The sequence below is a fragment of the Branchiostoma floridae genome, unplaced genomic scaffold (genome assembly GCF_000003815.2).
Source record: "Branchiostoma floridae strain S238N-H82 unplaced genomic scaffold, Bfl_VNyyK Sc7u5tJ_377, whole genome shotgun sequence".
Taxonomy (NCBI): domain Eukaryota; kingdom Metazoa; phylum Chordata; class Leptocardii; order Amphioxiformes; family Branchiostomatidae; genus Branchiostoma; species Branchiostoma floridae.
The window spans coordinates 417,027-438,471 of record NW_023365820.1 but is presented as its reverse complement, the minus strand read 5'-3'; the positions used below and the strand labels follow the sequence as shown (position 1 = coordinate 438,471).

The 21,445-nt window shown below is 40.0% G+C and overlaps 1 protein-coding gene across 1 annotated transcript in view; it reads right to left on the bottom strand.

Moving 5' to 3' along the window:
• Positions 1-83: 83 nt before the first annotated feature.
• The window catches only part of LOC118408733 (neuroligin-4, X-linked-like), a 47,987-nt gene continuing 26,625 nt past the window's right edge, over positions 84-21,445 (bottom strand). The window contains exons 2-5 of the mRNA XM_035809584.1: positions 12,337-12,483; positions 8,540-8,725; positions 1,310-2,144; positions 84-264 (exon numbers count right to left, since the gene is read on the bottom strand). Of these exons, the coding sequence (XP_035665477.1) occupies positions 84-264; positions 1,310-2,144; positions 8,540-8,725; positions 12,337-12,483 (1,349 nt within the window). The remainder of the gene's footprint in view (positions 265-1,309; positions 2,145-8,539; positions 8,726-12,336; positions 12,484-21,445) is intronic.

Sequence of the window (21,445 nt, the reverse complement as noted above, 5' to 3'; positions counted from 1 at the left end):
CCCCCCATCCATCCACCCATCCATCCTTTTATCCAGCCATCAATCCATCCATTCATCCATCCGTCCATTCTATCTTTTCTCCTTCATTGAATCAAACATTCAAGACGAGCGTCTAGTGTTGTTACCTGTTTGACTCTCGGCTTCATCCCCAGGTAGATAAACCCCTGCTTGTCGGCATCATACTGGGGCCACTTGATGTTCTCAAACCGGTTCGGTCTTTCATGCGCGAACCAGGTCTTTTGTGGAATAGGTGTGTTGGGATCTCTGTGTATGGAATGAATAGATTCCCATTCATATCTAGTATTCTGCATTCCTTCAACAGTAAGATATGTAAAATTCACAGGATCTTATCTGCAAAATTGAGTTGATTTTACAGATCCACTGTGTTCTATAATATTGTTGCCATGTTACATGTTACAGGTGTAACTGAGACAGGGGGATATCAATAAATGTCTATTATGCAAATGAGGACCCATTTGAATAATTGGTGAGAACATGCTGTAACACCATCATGGTACATGACGGCAAGACAATACGAAGTTTAAAAGTGAATATCATTATACATTAAACGAATCAGGACCTAATTTGCATAGTTGGTTAGAAAATGCTGAAGCAGCGTTTTTTGCTAATACGAAAATTTCTTCTTGCGACTTTGTGTTATTTGCATAGGCAAAATCAACTAATATGAAAATGAGGACGCGTTCGCATTATCAATGAAGAACTTGAATATTAATGCATCAGTGAATTAGTTAGTGAGTTAAGGTAGAATTATTATGCAAAGTGTACAAGGTCGTGGACTCTAGATGTGTACATGTAGATGTCGCGGTGTCTTTCTGTACAACTACTACTACTATACTACTACTACTATACTACTACTACTATACTACTACTACTACTACTACAACGACTACTAATACTGCTGCTGCTGTCATACATATTACTACCACCGCTACTACCAATACTGCCAGTCCCTTTATATAGGTTAACATTACTACTATCCCTACTACCGCTACTACCAATTTACCAGGGTCTCCTGAAAATCAGGGCGCCCGCCCTGAGTGAGCACACCTGGCTAAATAAAGAAATGAAATGAAATGTACTACTATCATTATTACCCCTACCACTACTGCTCCTCCTACTACTTCTTCTACTTCTAGATAAGTGCTAGTATAAACGTCACTTTAGCCACTACTGCTTCTACTAATTTCACTACTATTACCGTCAGTGTAAACAATCTATATAGACTGTATTGATCGCATTTGGACAGAAAATGTCAAAGAATCATAGTAATTATTTTTACTACACTTACCCTGACTTGGCAAAGTTGGACCAGTACGTAATGATGGCCAAGCTCAGCATGGATTCAGCTCTGGAGTAATTCATGTTACCGAAGACCCCTCCACCAATGTTGGGTGCGCCGAAAACAAACGGTAACTCTTCCTGCTGTGCCGCACCTACCCAGGGTGGGTTACGTCCGTACGTCAAGCGGTGGTTAAAGGTATAAAAGTACGTCCCCGACGTCGTTTTTCCTGAAGAATGAAGATTTGCGACACTTACGACAGGCATGCCGATTTGCTGCTCCGTAAACATTCGTACCATGCCAGTCCTTCGCGTTTCGTTGCTCTCACTCTGTCCCCAGTTCGTATAGATGAACTGAATGGCGTCTTCTATCTCGTTTTCTCGGTCCGGGTACACCTTGTTGACAAAATCATTTATAATAAACGTGAACCCTTCCCTCCCTATACCGTAATAGTCTACCCCAGGAAATGTCTCGATGTATCCGAATCCTTCGTCTTCGTTCACTCCTATTAGGTGGTCATAACTCTTGAAGGGGGTGTACTTGTCTTTATCGTTGGATGCCATCAGCATCTTCGGATTGTCTGTTACGACGATGCCGTCGATCACCGGACCGAACAACGAGAAATACCTCGGGCCGAACATGGAGAAGTAGGGAGGGCGACGCACGACGCTTCCGGTGAGGATGTCGACGTCGATGCGTCGGAGACAGTCCATCATCTGGGTGAGGTTGCTGAGGCAGCATCCCATCTTGTGGGCGACGGTGATGGCGGAACGCCAGGGTTCGGAGGTCAGAGCCCAAGTCGTCAGCGCCGAGCCACTCTGGATAATCACCCGTCTGAAGAGACCTGTATATGGATGGATGAACCAAGGAATGAGTGACTGGTTTATTTCAATAATAAAAGGTTAAGGTAGTCCCAAAGCCTTTTCAAGGCCGTAGGTGGGTTGTTATCCACTGTGTCTGGGGCACGGTACTGAGAGGTGGAGCCCATCCCTCTTCTACCATGGCCACCCGTGACCGCCTTTTACCTCCCAAGCCTACTTAATGTAACGTACTCATTTCTACATCTTTGTGGAGTGAAGAAAGTGCCTTTTTTCAAGAGCATAAAATCGGTAGCATGTCAGGACATGGGCCTAATCGCACAGTAAATAAAAAGCTATATAGGTTGGATAAAGACATGGTTTATAATCTAAATCTAATATTTATTTTACTGTATCAACGTACAAACAATCAGTTGTTCAGTACATGGACGAGGAACGATATCTTCGGTTGCAGAAGTTTCACTTTTGTGACCTCTTCGAACATGCCTTATTCATATTCTACACAATCTTAAAACGTGTAAAAACAAATCTAAAAGGAAAATGGAAAAACGCATTGACCAGGCAAAATAGATTTTTCCTGACGTGATATACGTTTTCCTTGACGATTCAACTACTATGAAAATCAACAAATCCAATACTATGAAAATCCACCTGCTAGTTTTATGGTTCTGGCCTGTACTGCTGAGCAAAAAAATGTACATTCTATAAAATTCTTCAATAGCCTTTAAAAGTTGTACTGTAATTTCAAACTCAAAAGTTTAACTTTGTCAAACTCCAATTGAAAGTTTCGGCACGTTCGCCAATTTTTGTGTAAGAAGTTACTGTTAAACTTTCTTTGAGACTGACGCAAACGAAGTCAAGACTTCATTAGGTCCTCCCAGACATCTAAAGACAAGATAAGCATAAAAGACCACATATAGAAGATTGTGGATCAAGAAACCTTAACGCGCCACTTATAAAAAACGAGGGGATCACTATAAAGGGCCGAGCGTCATTTCCTACATTTATTGAACGCAGCGTAAAGCCACAATAAGTAAACTTTATGGATGTCAGCATTTGCAGAGTCCAAATCTAATGCAAGAATAAAAAAAAAAGGAAACCGAGATGCCTACATTTTTGGAATAACTACCATAAGGCAAGACTCGATGTGACAAAACACGTTATCGTATCCAACGATGTAATTGTCCCAACTTGTAACAGTTTAGTTGGCAACCAAATTCAAGGTAGAGCACCATAGTAGTAGAACAGCTACAATTACATGTACATTCATGGCTACTTCACTCGTATTAATTTTTCAAGACATGGCTACCTCGACATTGTCACTTCTTCAAGTACAGCTATGGCTTCCACACTAGTGTCACTTCTACGAATATACTCAATGCTATCTCACAATTGAAGCTACAATCACACTCAAGGCTACCTCAAAAGTGTAGCTAAAATGGCTACCACATTATTGGCACTTCTACAGCAATATTAATGCCATATACCGCACTAGTGGCACTCTTACAATTACACTCATGGCTACCTCACTAGTGACACGTCTAAAACTATGCTTATGCCAGTCATAGCTACTACATGCGATATGCTGTCATCCATAAAATTCACTTACTGTGGCCTGCAAAATAATCTCTGTAACAAAACTGCAACCACAAATTGCACTCTCATTTACTGATGACTTGAAAGCTACGGTAGCGACAGAACATTTTCAAAGGGTTAAGATTATCTGTAAGGTTACCTTTTATCGTTGCTCTTCCTGCCAGAACTCGTTTTCTCAAAGGGAAGGGTAAGTCCCTTGTAAGCCATTGCGCACACCCATTTACTATCCATTAAGAAAAGACGTCGGCGCCTTTACAACTAACACAGGGTTGCTTCAAGTCTCTCTTTACCCATGGCCTCGTCAAAACGTAATTATGAGCTGTGTTTGTGGATTCTGTGAAGTGGTTCTCCATTTGATAGTTTCAAGGGAGATAGGGAGAATGGTGATGATGTATACTGGAACTTGCGGTAAAGGACATCTGGACGGGCCTCAGCTAACCCCGGACTTAGCAACAGCGTAACCATGGTTGTTACACAGTCAGCAAATGTAAGTTTTCCGTCAGCGAAAACGCAGGTGAGAGTTGCAACATGGAACGTCCGAACACTACACCATACATACACCAGGAAAAACATTGCTACTCTCGGGAAGGGATGATGGTCTGCATAGGCAAGGAGTTGGCCTGCTTTTATCTAAACAGATAACAGCTGCACTTGTGGAATGGGAAGCAGTAAATGCCAGAATTATTAGAGCCCGCTTTTGTTCAGCACATGGAAAAGTATCAATACTACAGGTTTATGCACCGACAGAAGAAGCAGAAGACACTGAAAAAGACATGTTTTATAACCAACTGGAGAGTCTGCTAGGGCATTTACCAGGCCATGACACTGTATTGCTATTGGGAGACTTTAATACACAGGTTGGTGCCAACAACACAGGTTTCTCAACTATGATGGGGACAGAGGGGGCTGGTATCCGGAACAAAAATGGGGAAAGGTTAATCGGCATGTGCAGCACCTATGGACTCGGTATAACAAGCACATGGTTTAGACATCTCGACATACACAAAAGAACATGGTCCCCAGATGGGAAGACGACCAACCAAATAGACTACATTTGCATATCAATTGGACAGAGACAGAGTATAAGAAACTGTCGGGTATACACCTTTCTCACGCGGCGGCCATGATAGATCCAAGAAGAGGTCAATGAGGCAAACAGACAATACTTATTTCTAAAATCAGGTCCCATTTAGTTTTCCCCCAAACCACACAAATTTTCCTGATATTAGATGGAATAATAAATATTACAAGAAATGTTATGCACCGAAAAATGTAGCAATTTAGAGTAGTGTAGACTGACCCCATAGTCCATTAAGAAATGCAAAATAAAAACATAATAATGCAGATTTTTGACGAATTTGCAGCCATTCACTTATTGGTCGATTTCCTAATTGGCAGGCTACCATTGGTCGAACTGCTAATTATGATGGACAGCCTTTTGTTTGCCACATTGAACTCGTTTTAGATCTATCATGGCCGCCGCGTGAGAAAGGTGTATACAGGGGTGCAGACATTGACAGTGATCATCACCTTGTGATTGCAGAATGGATGGTTAAATTCAAACAACAGAAGAAAAAAGCAGGGCTAGCCCTTTGTAATAACCATAGGCTAGTCGGGCAGCCCTAACTGTGTGTTTGGAACAGCCAAACCAATAAATAGATAAATAAAGAAAGAAAGAAAGGGAGCATACGGTACAACCTGGACAAGTTAAAGTCAGATAATGTAACAAATATTAATAGGGCATACCAGGAAGAACTGAGAAACCAGTGTGCCAAAGTAAAACCTAACAGAGAGGTAGAGGAAGTGTACGGCCTGTACAGAGATACAGTCAACACATTCACTGCGAAATCACAGAAACCTAACAAACCCTGGATACAGCAAGACACATGGGAGGCTATAGAAGAGAGGAAAAATCTAAAAGAAGCAGCATCCAACAGAAACACACGTGCGAACCGGCAGAGATATGTAGCCCAAACGAAGAAAGTGAGAAACCTAGCCAACAGAGACAGAGTTGGTTTGACGAAGTCTCGCGATGCAGAAAAAGGCGGCTAAAGCTGGTAACACACGTGTGGTATATGAGAAAATCAAGACTCTTACAGGTGCTCATGGGAAAAAACAGATGCAACCGGTAAAGGACAACGATGGCAATCTTCTCACAGATGAACACAGCCAGGAAAAGAGGTGGGCCGAACACTTTTCCTCGGTGCTCAATAGGCCTATTCCTGCAAACCCTCCAGTTATAATGCCAGCAGATATAGACTTGCCAATTAATGTTGATCCCTTCACAATGGAAGAGACTGAGGAGGCAATTGGGAAATTGAAGATAAGGAAAACTCCTGGAATTGACAACATAACAGCAGAGCAAATTAAAGCAGGAGGGTCAGCATCCACAGAATGGCTACATTTAATTTGCAACACAATCCTAGCAACAGGAAAAGTACCCAAAGACTGGAAACGTGCGGTAATTGTTAAACTACCAAAGAAAGTGGACCCAACATGCTGCGATAACTGGAGAGGAATTGCTCTGCTTTCTGTGTCAGGTAAAGTGCTGTCTTCGCTGTTGCTGAATAGAATTAGAAGGGTTGTTGATGTTCACATGAGAGAAGAACAAGCAGGGTTCAGGAGTGGGAGGTCATGCATCGACCAAATCTTTGTCCTCAGACAGATCCTGGAGAAGTATGTAGCCAGAGACAAACCACTTACCATCAACTTCGTGGATTTCCAGAAGGCCTTCGACAGTGTGTACAGACCATCTTTATGGGCAATATTGAGGCACTATGGAATACCGGAAAAATTCACAAGGGTCATCAGGGAATTGTACAACGGGTGCGAATGTGCTGTAAGGTTGGACAGCGGAGATATCTCGTCATGGTTCAGTGCTGTCACACCTCATTGGGCATGGGACCCCGTTTTACGTCCCTCCTGGAAGACGAGAAACATTACCTTGCTAAAAAAAAGTATGCGAATATCTGTCTGTTTTGTGCGTTGATAGATGGATGAAGGGGACTTTTGAAAAGGTTTGCTCAATGCTACGCTATAGTTGACCACTTCTAGGCATTGAAATAAATCAAGGAAAGCTGAAATAACCATACTGAATGGTTGCAGAGAACACGAAATTGTTATTCCAGTAGGTTGTAAGTTTCTTATGGGATGCTTCGAGTCCGTTACCAATGGCTAGATTCATTGAAATGCACCATTACTTTATCCATGTTGACGCACCAATCAAATCCCACCAGACAAATAATGTATGATTTACGTGGTATCCCCTGTGTCGTTCCACCACTTAGATTAAGCTCTGTTGTACGGGGGTTTGGTAGATGACATCTCATAGGCTCCCATCGGACGCATCCGCACCAGTAAACTCCAATGTAGGGCGAACCAATAAACCCACCATTTTGTTGTCTCCGGGGGTGGTAAAATCTTTACGACAAATCATGCCAACCCGGTTCATTGAGCTGTGAGCAAAACTCACAAAATCCTTTCTCTTAACCCTATTCAGACCGGGCTTTTATGGTCATCCTTGGTGGAGGTTTTTTTTTTTAGGCTCGCCCCTCCTGACTCCTGTAATTCTTTAACTGCTCATCATATGGTTACCAAAATTTTAGAGAGTGATGGAGATAAAATATCTGAAGATTTAAAGAAATCTGACGCAATTACAATGAAACATGACGTAATTATGACGTCATTAAGTTGACTATATTGGCTGGAACCAGAAAAAAAAGGTATTCCCAGAAAGCTTCAAGGAATGCTACAAAAATGTAACAGCAAGTTCGTGCAGATGACAGAATTATAAGGCTTGTTACGACATGTGTTGCAAATAGCAACAGCATTGGCGTCAAGATGACGTTATTCGACATGAAAGTTGCCGCAGGCCGAAAAGGCACCCCTCCCATGTCTGAATAGGGTTAAGACATTTTCTGTCAAACTTTAACAACTTTCCAGTTAAAAGACTGGCAGATCATCATTGGAAGATTTTACGAGTTTACGAGTACTCGTATCTTAAAACAAGATATCATGATATTTGTTTTACTACGGTCGTTAAGGTAGAGGGTGTTAATGGATGAAATGGTCACGATTTTTTACCACAACGTCGTAAGATTAATACCACCGCCTGCAGCGTTAGACCAATAAAAACCAAATTAAGCCGAGGCCGGGAAAAGATCGTTATTTTGACGGAATCACGTCCTAAATTTCTTCTCGTTAAATAGACTGTACAATTTGATCTTGATCTCTAAGGGCTACGTGCATATTTGTATTTTCGTTTGGGAACGCTATAGCATGGCCGACATTTGCTAGTATGTGCAACGTATTTCCTCAAGTTATTTTTAAAAACTGTTCGCTTATATTAACAAGTTTACACTACTACACTCTGAACTGCAATATTATTCGTGACATCCAAATGCGAAGAAAGCGAAAATGTTTCATGCAGCAGCCCGAGTCAAAAGCAATTATACCTGTAATAAAATGTCTTTTATTGAAATTGACAGATTACTAAAATTCCTTGTGTAACTACTTTTTTGATTTGATAAGAAAATATTGATTATATTATATGAATGATATCTGCTCGTGTGCGCATCACTTTTCCTTTGTTTCTAAATCAAATCGAATAAATCATAATGATGTAAAAGAATGAAGAATCAGTTGTTTAATACTCTCCCAAGGACAATGTTTTGGTACACAAATTTCTTTGCACGCTCGTATCAGAGTTCTCAGAGAATGTCATCGATAAAATCGAATAAACATGGCATAAGACAAAAAGAGGCTAAAGAGAAAACAAGTATATCTATAGTGTGGTACAATTCATTCGTTATAACAGTTATCATACCTTTTGCCTTGGGGGACAATGCTAGCAGGTTGATGCTGGCTCCGCCTGCCTCTGCTCCGAACACCGTGATGTTGTTTGGGTCTCCTCCAAAGTTGACGATGTTCTGCTGAACCCACTTCAAGGCGGCGATCTGGTCAAGAAGCCCATAATTCCCCGGGGCATTGTCTTCACCCGTACTAAGGAATCCTGGGAAATAACAACACCGTTAATCAGTTAGAGTAGATCTACTCAGTAATTTCATTTTGATTTTATTTCATCTCATGGTACATTTAAACGTCAATTTACAATATATGAAAAATGAGCACGTACTCGTGGGTGGGTGGGGGATCTTGCTTTAATGCTCTCAATCAAAGTTAGCTAATGATATAAATTAAGCAAGTCAGAAATGATAACAGATAATAACAATGTAATAACAGATCAGACAATAATAATGATAACAAATGATAACAGATAATAACTATGTAATAACAGATCAAAGAATGATAATGATATACTAGTATACAGCCACAGCAACACAAGCCATAACACAAGGCAGAACAATCAAGATCAAATCAAATAAACGTCAGTTCACATTCATGTACAAGTGGACTTGGGTCCGGAAAGACTTGAACAATTCATTAAAAAAACTGTCGATCCCTTCCAATATCTAAAAGCGAAACTAAACTACAGCTGACATTGTCCTCAATTCCAGTTTTAAATCCACCTGATTAGTTTGCGTTTCCTTATTTATTACATCTGATTTACTTCTTTTTTTATTATGAAGTTTGATTTACATTTCTGCTGTGTTTTATCATGCTAATGTTTTTACTAGCTGATTTAACAAGCGGATTTTCCTTATTTTCTTACCAATATTGATTTGTTTTTCTTCTTTTGTTTATCTTAGGTTTGCATGTAATGTAAACGTATTTGTATAAATAATTACCATTAACTGACAGAATCAAAATGCTATCAACTGCAGTTAAGGCAAAACCCCCAATAAACCCTAAATGCTTTTGGTTTCTTTGGCATGTTGTTCTCCCATTTGTAATTTTATTTTTGTTGTATTTATGTGCAAAAATATAAGTAAACAACAGTAACGATAATGATAGCAAATTTTATTCACTATATACATGTAATTGGGGAGAATTCAAGACGCGTCTACTTTCAAACTGGTAAATCTGGTAAATATCCTCTTGGAGTGTTCTTGTCAAGTGACTGTTAATGCTGATTATTACGGGGCAAGACAATTATAATCAGGCCTGAGACAGTGATGCTTCTCTAAATGATAACGTAATTTTATGCATGCTTGCCTTTCAGAGAACTAATCTACCAATTGATTTGACTTAAAAGACACCGTCTACAATGTCATAGAACAATGGCATAAAGGAAGTGTGCAAATTTTCAATTTTCCTTTTCACACACTTTTAACAACTCACAGGCAATGCAACGAATGCAGTATAGAAATTTATCTCTGCCCTGCTCAATCGTATATTACACTTACATTTTACATTACACAATACACTATGGACTGATGTTGCATTACAGGCAGTTTATCCGGACACTCATACCGGGAATGAGCCCTACTCTTTTTGATAAGTTTGGTGCTCGAGGTGTGACTGTCCTAAAATGCATATATGGGATCTTCATTTGATAACAATACGTTTATTTCATTTTTTTTGCCTGATCGCTAATTGCAGTAAGAAAAGAAAAAGACAGACAAATAATTGTAAGCACTAAAACAGTATAGTAAGCGACTTCTCTAGTCTAACTTGAAGATGTAACTTATTTGACTTCTTTTTCTGAGACGATGGAGGATCATTAATCATTAATACCCTATCCGAGTTACGGCCCTAGCCACCGATAGGTACTCAATTACCACTGAATAAAGTGAGGAAAGTTGTGCCTTTCTCGAAGGGGAAGGGCGATGGCATATCAACGGATTGGAACCTAAGGCCTCTGGGTTTTGGGCCCAAAACCCTGCCACTGTTAAGCCCCCAAACCCCACATTTGAAGACGAACCTTCGTGACCACATTTTACTACATATCTGGCAAACTGTAGCACTATACATTATAGATTTGGGTCTTACTATAAGCCAGGAAAATTCGATTTACAAAATCTTTACTTCGATATCGGTCTGGATTCAATCGTTGTAAATAGTAAATTGGAATTACAGGGAGAAACGATACGAGAAATTCTACAGTCTAACAGTTGAGACAAAAATAGAAATTCTTGAAGTACTCGTAAGATTTGGCTCTGTTGACAGTTAAAAATAGTCGTGTTTTTTATCGTGCTTGTGAAAGGTACGTTCGTTCGAATAAAGTATACGGTCACCTGATATGCATATAAATAGCTGACCGCATAAGTTATAGTATCACAAGACTGACTAAATGTAAAAGACCATAACTTGCAGTGTTGCTAGTGAGCAAAGCAATGAGAGAAACAAAACAAAACAACTAAACCTATGACATCACTGAATCTATCATTTACAAACAGTTTAGTATACAAAGCTATGCCACAAATCTAGCAATTGTTTTAAAAACAGTAAAATATATCAAGCTATGTCTACCACTTATTCAATTGTTTACATGTCTCTTTCCTCTTGTTATCACAAGTATATGCGAATGAACAAGAGTTTTCCCCATTACTGATACGGACAAATGTAGATACCAGCCACCATGCTTTAACTTCTGATCCCAGTCAGAATGGCACTTCACATTTCTCCCATAGGAATGTTACCGTGCTTCTCCTGGCAAGGGTCTCGAAGAAAATGTCCTTACGGTACAAAAGGAATAGTAATAAAAACGCAATTTAATTACGCTTCCAATACTTTCTTTATCATATTGACTCATCGGATAGTATAGGTTACATCCTAACAGTTAGAAGCGTCCTTACGGTACGAAAGGATAAATGATTAAAAAAAAACACAATTTCATTACGTTTACAATACTTTCTTTATCCCATTGACTCATCGGATAGTATAGGTTACACTCGAACGGGTACAGACGTACTAGAGGGTATCATGGATGATAAAAGTCGTCTGCTGCCATTTGAATCAATAGAAATCATGATAAGACAGGCGAAAGTAACAATCAAATTAAAGGTTTTCTGTGCTCTCGAGAGACTGGTCTTTAATGGAAGGGGGAAGAATAGTGTTTGGAACCGAAGCCACAGGGAAATCAGAAAGAGAGAACTTGCTATTGATGCAGTCACGGCTACCCATTTGACATTGAACTTGTCAATGAACCATCATTGAACATTCAGGAAGACAACCGATTGCTATGGTGGATTTTAATCCCAGAAGCACTATTCAAGACAGCTTGTACATTAATATTCCATGTCTGCAAGAGATTAGAATTTGCCGAAGTCTGAAACAACCGCCTTTTGAATTGAGTATCAATTTCCGTTAATGCTTTTGATTTTGGTCGTCTGGTACAGTTTATAACCAACGACTCTAAAACTGTATTCTATTTGCTTTTGGACAGACAATGACAATGTGACACTGCACTCATGTTTGCAACTTATATGAACAGTGCCACATACACAGTACAGACAGAAGATAGAGGTAGTCTTTCATTTTACCTCCCTGACATTTTTACACCTAAGTGACGTGAGGAAGGTCGTGTAAAGTGCCTTTCTCAAGAAATAGAACTGTATTGGAATATTCTCAAACCTCTATTACATCTTAGCAGCTCAAAGTTACATTACATGTTTATTTTTACAGTATAGATAACTGCATAATTCTTTCTAACTACATTGTCATCCAATATGGCGGCGAAATTCTTACCCACAATGCATCACACCGATGACGTATACGTACCAAGCAGGCCAAGGCGATAGTTGAAGGTCACGACAATGACCTCTCCCCAGCTTGCGATGGCGCTTCCGTCGTACATGCTTCCCGCACCTTCTTCAAAATACCCCGGATGGATGAATACCATGACGGCCGCCTTCGGTTTGGCACCAACTGTTGGTAAAAAACATGTGGAGTTAGTAGAAATATATATAGGTCTGATATACGATCCCCCGTAACGATCCCCCGTATTTGTGCTTTCCAATTAAATAGTTTCGTAGATTAACAAATTTAATTTTAGGGAGAAAATGTTCATAATCACTTCTTTCTGCCACTTAAAGAGTGATCCTACTTTATGACAAAACAATCAACGATACTGACAACATGGCCATCGTTGCCATTCATTGCACTGGCAAATACGACAATGAATCAAGTGGGGTACACGTGATGCATCACGTGTACCTAAAGTGTGCCTCACGTGATATATACATAACGAAGCCCTTCACAGATGCATTGATAAGTATTGATAACTGTGAAGTAAGAAGAACGGAACAAAAACGTTATTCATAGCTTGTCCTGAAAAGATCAGGAAAGAAAATAGTTACTCAAAGACTGCTAAACTGTAATATCCAACACAAAATTCAACACACCCAGATTCTACCAAAACAGATGCACTTTCAAGTTAAATGTTAGATTTTATTTTAAGGGACACTATTAACTTCAAAACACATTTATTACAGAAAAAGTTGGAACATCGTCTTCCAAAAAGGACCCTAACCATCCAAAATCTTAGATTGTTTTTCTGAGCAATAATTCCTATCAGAGTAGTTACTTGTTCCACTTGTTACCATCGTTATCTTGCACAGTCTGCATGTATACTTATTTCTTAGACTTCATGCTGTTTCATGATGCAATTAGCCACCGGGCAAGAAATTGCAAGTGGAGTTTATGATCATTCCCCAACCATACAAAAGCTCAGATTGTTTTTCACAACAGTTCCCGTTCCAATAGTCACTTGTTCCACTTGTTACCATCGTTATCTTACACAGTCTGCATGTACACTAATTTCGTAGACTTCACGCTGTTTAATGATGCAATTAGCCATCGGACAAGAACTTACAAGTGGAGTTTATTATCATTCCCCAACCATACAAAAGCTCAGATTGTTTTTCACAACAGTTCCCGTTCCAATAGTCACTTGTTACCATCGTTATCTTACACAGTCTGCATGTATACTTATTTCTTAGACTTCATGCTGTTTCATGATGCAATTAGCCATTGGGCAAGAACTTGCAAGTGGAGTTTATTATCATTCCCCAACCATACAAAAGCTCAGATTGTTTTTCACAACAGTTCCCGTTCCAATAGTCACTTGTTACCATCGTTATCTTACACAGTCTGCATGTATACTTATTTCTTAGACTTCATGCTGTTTCATGATGCAATTAGCAATCGGGCAAGAACTTGCAAGTGGAGCTTATTATCATCGACGCGCCATATTTTCCGCTTCATGGTAAGAACGTCGACGTAAAAATTGCCTGGGGCGCCAACGTAACATATGTCGCATTTTCAACCACGCTGGAGATCATTCTTGCGATGCATTACGCCAGGATATTCATTACAAACGAAACAGTAACTAGCAGAGATTTATAGTTGTGGGACCAACAGGAGGACCCCTACCGTTAACGTTCCCAACCATATGTCTCTAATCGCGTAACTGTTTTTGGGACTCTCTGATAAAGATATATCTTTCTGGTGTCAAGGGGTTTGATCAATCTGAGCCAAAAAGCTCTTGTTATAACTGAGAGTCTCACGTATATGACACGGGTGACTGATGTTGTCGCAGGCTTGTCGTGCAGAAGCCATGCCTATCTGAACGTGATGATTGTCATTGATGGCCACTCATTTTGTCAGCGGAAAGCAGGAATATCTACACACAGTCACACACACACACACACACACACACACACACACACACACACACACACACACACACACACACACACATATATATATATATATATATAAATATATATATATATATATATATATTATCAAGGAAGGTGTTTGTCGTAATGCTTACAGCATTTTGCCCACAACCACGAAGTTAAGGATTGAATCCACTGATATGCTGAGGTTTGGAGATAGGTACATGAATTTTCTCACTTCAATCTAGTGAAAAGAAATACTTCCATTTGGTTAGGGACGCCCCTCGGTTACAACGTAAATGGCTATCCACGGTATGAGGACACTCACACCTCGAGGAAGAAAAAGGACCTTTCACATTTATCGGAAAGATTTCTAAGGATAGAAAAGCAACAGGAATGAATTTTCGAAGTAGGACACGACAGTTTCGATATTTTCTAGATAAACTTTATCATTATCTTTTATATTTATTCGTTCAATGGGCAACAAGGTTTAGTTAACGCAATGCCTTCAAATTCAACATATCTTCCTTATTTTTATGACCTCTTTTTTATTGGTCAATGCAGAGGCTTATAAAAACTCTTTATGCATTCTCAAAAGTAACCTTCTAAACTTACATCTAATCATTATCACCATATCCCCTTCGTTAGGAGGAGATTTTACTCTGAATTATGCCTAAGTTTCGTCGTGTGAACCCAACTAAATGAGGTCATGTTTATAAAAAGGAACTATTGATTATAACGAATGACTCGAGAAGATTTTTTTTGCTCGATGAAACGCTGGCTGCCTTTTACTTAGAAGAAATTGCAGTATCTACCAATTGTCTACCAATTTGCGGCAAATGACCCGTTTCCAGCAACGCCTTTAAAGTGTGATTACCTGGTCTGTCGGATCTACAGCTGATGATAGATTATTCTCCTTCTGAATTATTCCTTTTTTTCTACACCTTCATGTAATAACCTTCATGAAAATTACTCTTTTTAACATGTCTATGCCTGTCTGTTTGTGCTCCCTGCTACTTGTGAAATAAGATGGTATTTGGTGTGTAGTTAGTCCTTTAGAAGACAAAAGTAAAATCAAGTCTCAGCCTCCTGACGATTGTTATTGGTACTGCAACAGACCTTTAGGTTTTTGTATCATATGCCCTGAACATGCTGTGGTCTCGATTATGTTTTTATTTTGGCATGTCACTTTTGCCTTTAGAACAGCATAATGTAGGTTTGGGCCCCCTACTAGCTTGTTCGTCTTGCTGTTTACGTTTGCTACGAGTTCGGATAGCGTATTAAGTACATTTTATAGACCCCAAAGACTTTGAGATAGTTGAAATAACCCTAGCTATTGGCGCTTGCTGTGAAAAATAGCTTACTTCGCCTTGTGGCTTTCTTTTCACAGTTTCTTAGCAGCTTGTTCGTCTTGCTGTTATCGTTAGGGGATGGGATAGCGTAAGTACATTTTATAGAACCCAAAGACTTTCAAATAGTTGAAATAACTCTAGCTATTGGGGCTTGCCTTGTGGCGTTCTTTTCACAGTTTATTTCTGTTTTCTTTATACAGGGTAGACACACTCAGTACTTTGTGCACTGCTTTCCAGGCGTGCCCTGTACAGAATAACATACACAAAATAGCATAACAAAGAAACTAAACAATGAACAAACCAAAGTAACAATATATACATAAACATAAATCAAAATCGTAACTCATTAATCAAAGTTACTGCCGGGTCAGGAGGTCAGGGGTCAGCAGTGATTACCGTTTCTTAGCAGTTTCTTGAACGACAGAGCAGAAGTGGCCACTTTAACCGTGGGCGGCAACTCGTTCCATGAAAATGCAGCCCTGTACTCAAATTTCCTACGGCCAGATTCAAGTCTGACTTTCGGTAGTTGTAGTGATAAGTTTGAATTAAGCCTTGTTGAGTATGTGTGAGATGTTCTATTAAATATTTCTAAGTACTCTGGTAACTGCCGATGGATTGACTTGAAGACGGTTTGCAAGAGATGCATTTTCCGACGAGATGCCAGAGAATTCCAAACTAATGCAGACAGATGGTCATTATTTACAGGTGATCTACGTGACATACCGAGCACAAGCCGTGCTGCACGGTTTTGGACTTTCTGGAGATTGTCAGAGAAGTTTCATTGATGCTACGCTATCTTTGTAGACGCAGGCTTAGAGAAAATATTACAGGGATATCGGTAATGTCGCATCCTATGGTAATTTCAGTTTATCTAACTCTACAATCGTACCCTCCAGTCCTACCGGATCTTGTAAAGCTTCGTCATTATAATCCGACAATAAGAGACATTCAGAATTTTAGATATAAAGTCCTTCAGACAGTTTGTCATTCTTAGCGGTTGCCACTTTTAGGGCAAAGAAGTTTCTATACCACAGGCCGATGATAGATAAGGGTATGAAATGATGTATAATGCTATTGACGCCTTTTGAAAAAATCCTCCCTCCTGTAGTTTACGGGTTATTTGCACTTTCGGGTTGACCTCTACATCTACCATGGGGCACCTTGCGATTGCCGGACTACTTTGGGTCACAGCCGGGTCCCCAGATTTCGTTAAATCCACAGTATTCGGCGTAACCAAATCAGATTTCGGGGCTACACCCATCACGGGCACTGGTGCAAACATTATACCCGAGTTTTGTGAACATTTTCATGGGTACACAGCAAGGTGTTCACAATCTCAACCTCTAAAATGTTACTCTACGACGAAGCAAACTGCAAAGAAAACTGATATTAATTCTGATACGTTCACTTGAAATAAAACTGGTTCACATTTGCCATATAACCTCTGATTGAAGTCTTTCCATGCACAAAATGCACTGATCAAAGAATGCGAATGTAGGTACGGATACACCGTTTTATTACGGTGTCACTACCTCAATGGGTCCAGGGAGATATATCTCTCAGGAGGTCTCCAGAGAGATGATCTGAACAACCCTGCTCTACAAAAAGCCACTGTTGGCTGGATAACAAAGCCGTCAGCTTCCCGTAGACACTGTGACCTATGTGATGTGTGATAATATGCCAACAATGCACACGTGTGACTCCCGGCGATCCCTGACAACGATCCCATCGCGGGAAGGACCGCCAAGCGTGAAATTGGATCTGCTGACAGCTTCTGCAGGCGACAAGATGGCCGCCGGGCTGGCATCACCATGGTTACCCCATCGTGCCGGAGCTGACGTGTCGCCCAGGATTCCGTGTAGGTCAAATCCAGCAAATTTTAAAGGGATAAGCTTCACTACTTATCGAGAATGAGTTACGGTGGTATTTGCCATTATTGGCTCGAAATTTTTCAGGAAAAGAGAGATCGTTCTGGGAATCAGAGTGAGGTGTCTGTAGATGATATACATGTTGTTCATTATTTATTCCCTGTAGGTCAAATCCGCCAAGATTCAAAGCGATAAGCTTCTTTACTAATCGGGAATGAATTTACGGTGGTATTTGCCATTATTGGCTCGAAATTGTTCAGGAAAAGAGAGACCGTTCCGGGAATCAGGGTGAGGGGTCTGGAGCTGACGTGTCGTCCAGGGTTCCCAGTCAGATCCGACAAGCATCAAAGCGATAAGCTTCACTACTTATCGAGAATGAATGACGTGCGTATTTGCCATTTATTGGCTTGGATCTACTTGTTTTTTTTTTTTTCGGGAAAAGAGAGACGGTTCCGGGAATCAGAGTAAGGTATCTGTAGATGAAGTTCGTGTCGTCCAGGATCCCTGTAGGTCAAATCCGGCAAGGTTCAAAGCGATAAGCTTCACTACTTATCGGGAATGAATAACGGTGATACTTGCCATTATTAGCTCGGATCTACTCGGTCTTTTTTTGGGAAAAGACAGGCAGTTCCGGGAATCAGTTCCGGGAGTGAGTCTGTGGCTTACCTGTTGTCCAGAATTCCCTGTAGGTCAGATCCGGCAAACATCAAAACGATAAGCTCCAATACTTATCGGGAATGAATTACGGTGGTATTTGATATTATTGGCTCAGTCTTTTTCTGGAAAAGAGAGAACGTTCAGGGAATAAGAGTGACGTGTCGTCCAGGATTCCCTGCAGGTCCGATCCGGCAAGGTTCAAACCGATAAGCTTCAGTACTTATCGAGAATGAATTACGAGAGTATTTCCCATGATTGGCTCGGATCTACTTGGACTTTTTCAGGGAAAAAAAGAGACCATTTTGGGAATCAGAGTGATTACGTGTCGTTCAGGATTCCGCGTAGGTCAAATCCGGCAAACTTTAAAGTGATAAGCTCCACTACTTATTGGGAATAAATTGCGGTAGTACTTGCCATTCTTGGCTTGGAACTACTCTTGGGGGGAGGGGACGGCAGTTCCGACAATCAGAGTGAGTCCTTAGTTGACCTGTTATCTATCTAGAATTCCCTGTAGGTCAAATCCAGCGACCATTGAGGCGATAAAGCTTGGCTTCACTACTTATCGGGATTGAATTACGTTGCTTTTGTGATTGTAAGGCCTTGTTATTTTCCGGTAAAAGATAAACCGTTCCAGGATTCAGAAGGGTCTGTAGCTTACAGGATTTCTTATAAGTCAGATTAAGCTTTACTACTTATCAGGAATTAGCTACTGTGATTTTCCGATGATAAGGTCTAACCCGAGAAAAAATAATACCGTTCCAGGAATCAGATTAAAAGATCCGTAGCTGAGGTATTGCCCAGAATTCCCTGTAAGTCATGATAATTGAGCATCAAGGCGATGAGCTTCACTATTTATCGGGAATGAATTGCGGTGTTTTTGCAACTATTAAGCCTAATCTACTTGTTTGTTTTTTTTCCGGGAAAAGATAAACTTCTAGGAACCAGAGTGAGGCTTTCAGTCGCAAACATTCTTCATATGGCAGGGTCACATTTCAAACCAGTCGTAAAGTTTGTTGGAAATTAATCTATAATATAAACGAAAAACAGACACAGAATGCACAAATACTATAGTTATAACGTGTGTATGTTTCTTGATCTACCATTTTATTTTCCATATCTACGAACAGCCTGGCTAGATCACGGTTTGGAGATCAGACTTCAATAATTTAACACCGTCAAAGCTCAAGTCCATAAATTTATACAGAAAGTAATGCCACATAGGAAAAGTAAATTATAATGTTATTAGAATAACTATAGACCTTAGAAAGATTTTGGTTGAGAGCCAGTTGTTTAACTGCGTGTAATTGAATGATTATATAAGCAATAGTGAATAGCTTTCGGCAACCCTCCAAATTGAATGCTAATTGCAATGTACCGTGGAGAAAATCTGACGTGAATTAAACTGTCTCCTGCGTTTAGTTGATAGGAGGTAATTATAATAAATGGTAGCCAAAAGCATGGTTATTGAGAAAATACCTCGGGCATGAATTTTAATTTTGCAATAGAGCAAGAACAGAAAAAAAAATAACAAAGACATATCACCACACAAACTGACAGATAATTATATACAATATGACATGGATTAAGGGTAATATTTTCTGAAATAAGTCCTTAAAATATTCCAAGTCCAACTAATACCTCTGTATTCCCTATGTAATTCCTAACATCACTGCAACAGATAAGTCCCCAGCAAAGTGTGATGTATATGCATTTATAACATCGATTAAGGGTAGTATATTCTATAATAAAAGTAATATTCTACGATATTCCTGTAGATACGTCCTGAAATGTTTCAAGACTAGTCAAGCTAATGCATCTATATTCATAACATCACTGCAACAGATAAGTCCCTAGCAAAGTGTGCTGTTATTTTGTGTGTGTCAGGTTTACCCCCGAGGCCTAATGGTGTCTCCAACAGTGCGTGAAGAGACAAGATCTCACCACACTCTTACAGCTTTCCATGTGATAACCACAGTGCGTTACAGATGACGCCCAAGAGACATCGCCGGAGAGTTTATTGCAAGTCGTTAAATTCCGCTTATTTTCGGGGGCTCAGCGTCAAGGGTATGAAGCATCATTGACGCTCCCTGATTGCTTGACTCCGCGTCAGCCATTTGCGATAAAACCGAAGTTTTTACGGGTTCCGAGGCTTGTAGATTTCACGGGGATTAATGTGCTCCGGGGTTTATTTTTCTTGCCATCTTCGGGGAAATTTACGGGTTGGTAACGACCACCCAGCCGTAATATGGGAGGGTGCGGCGGGTTATCGTTTGAAAGGGTCGGCTAGATGATTTATCTGCGAACGGAAGACAAGGATTTGGAGGATTATCGCTATTATCTAGGATTAACACTTTGATTTGATGTAAGCGCATCTGTTTGCACAAACTGGTCGAGTTAGAAGTGATTTTTTAAGCAAACCGGTAGGGACGATCTGAATAATGATGCCATCCAAAGGAAAACGCAATCGAATCATAGTAATCATTCGTTGCTAATCATTCTAAATTGTCACACGAGAACAAGCTAGTAGCAGGAAGAGCATAGTTTAAAACGAACAAAAAAGACACATTATAGGTGGATGATGAGAGTGTCAATTTTTGTAAAACTTACAGCCTGTGAGAGTTCCTGTTGCCTATTAGTTGAACGATTCTTTGATTGCTTCCTCCCAGGGCACATTGTGACGAAAAATAGCCTGTTATCTCATTGTTGACTTTCTTTAGCATTCGACGATTTTAAGTCTTTCAAAAAGCGTAACTTGCATTGTTTAACTGAAATTCACGAGGACAATGGTACTGTAATCATGCAAATATACATTGTACAAGCATAAGAATGTCACTAAACTGAGAAAAGAAGTACATTATTCACTAAACTATATTCACTAGACATTTTGCACATGCAGTGTTCAAAGCCCTATTTGGTTAACAGGGTGCGAACAACAAGAACACTATCTTGCATTGCATCACTTAGATATGGAAAATGTATGTCACTTGCCAGTGGTCTACCCAAAAAGTGTATGTTCGGCATATTTTTGAAAGGGTCTGTCGGTTAACTAGGAAACGGGAAACAACATATTTTTTCATAGACCAAAGCTAGGCACTGACTGTCAAGTGTCGTAACAAATGACAAACTTGCAATCATTTCTGAAAACGTTCCTATGTGGGTGGGCGTCTGATAGATGAAGAAGAATCTTAAAGTTCTTACGTAGGCGGCTACAAGTAAGACGGGAAAATGGGTGTCTACGGGGTGATTTTATTGTCAGTGTACCAGTTCGTCATTAATTGGCGAGGAAACCGTTGGATTGCTATTATGTTGTACAACTTCAACTTCCTAAATG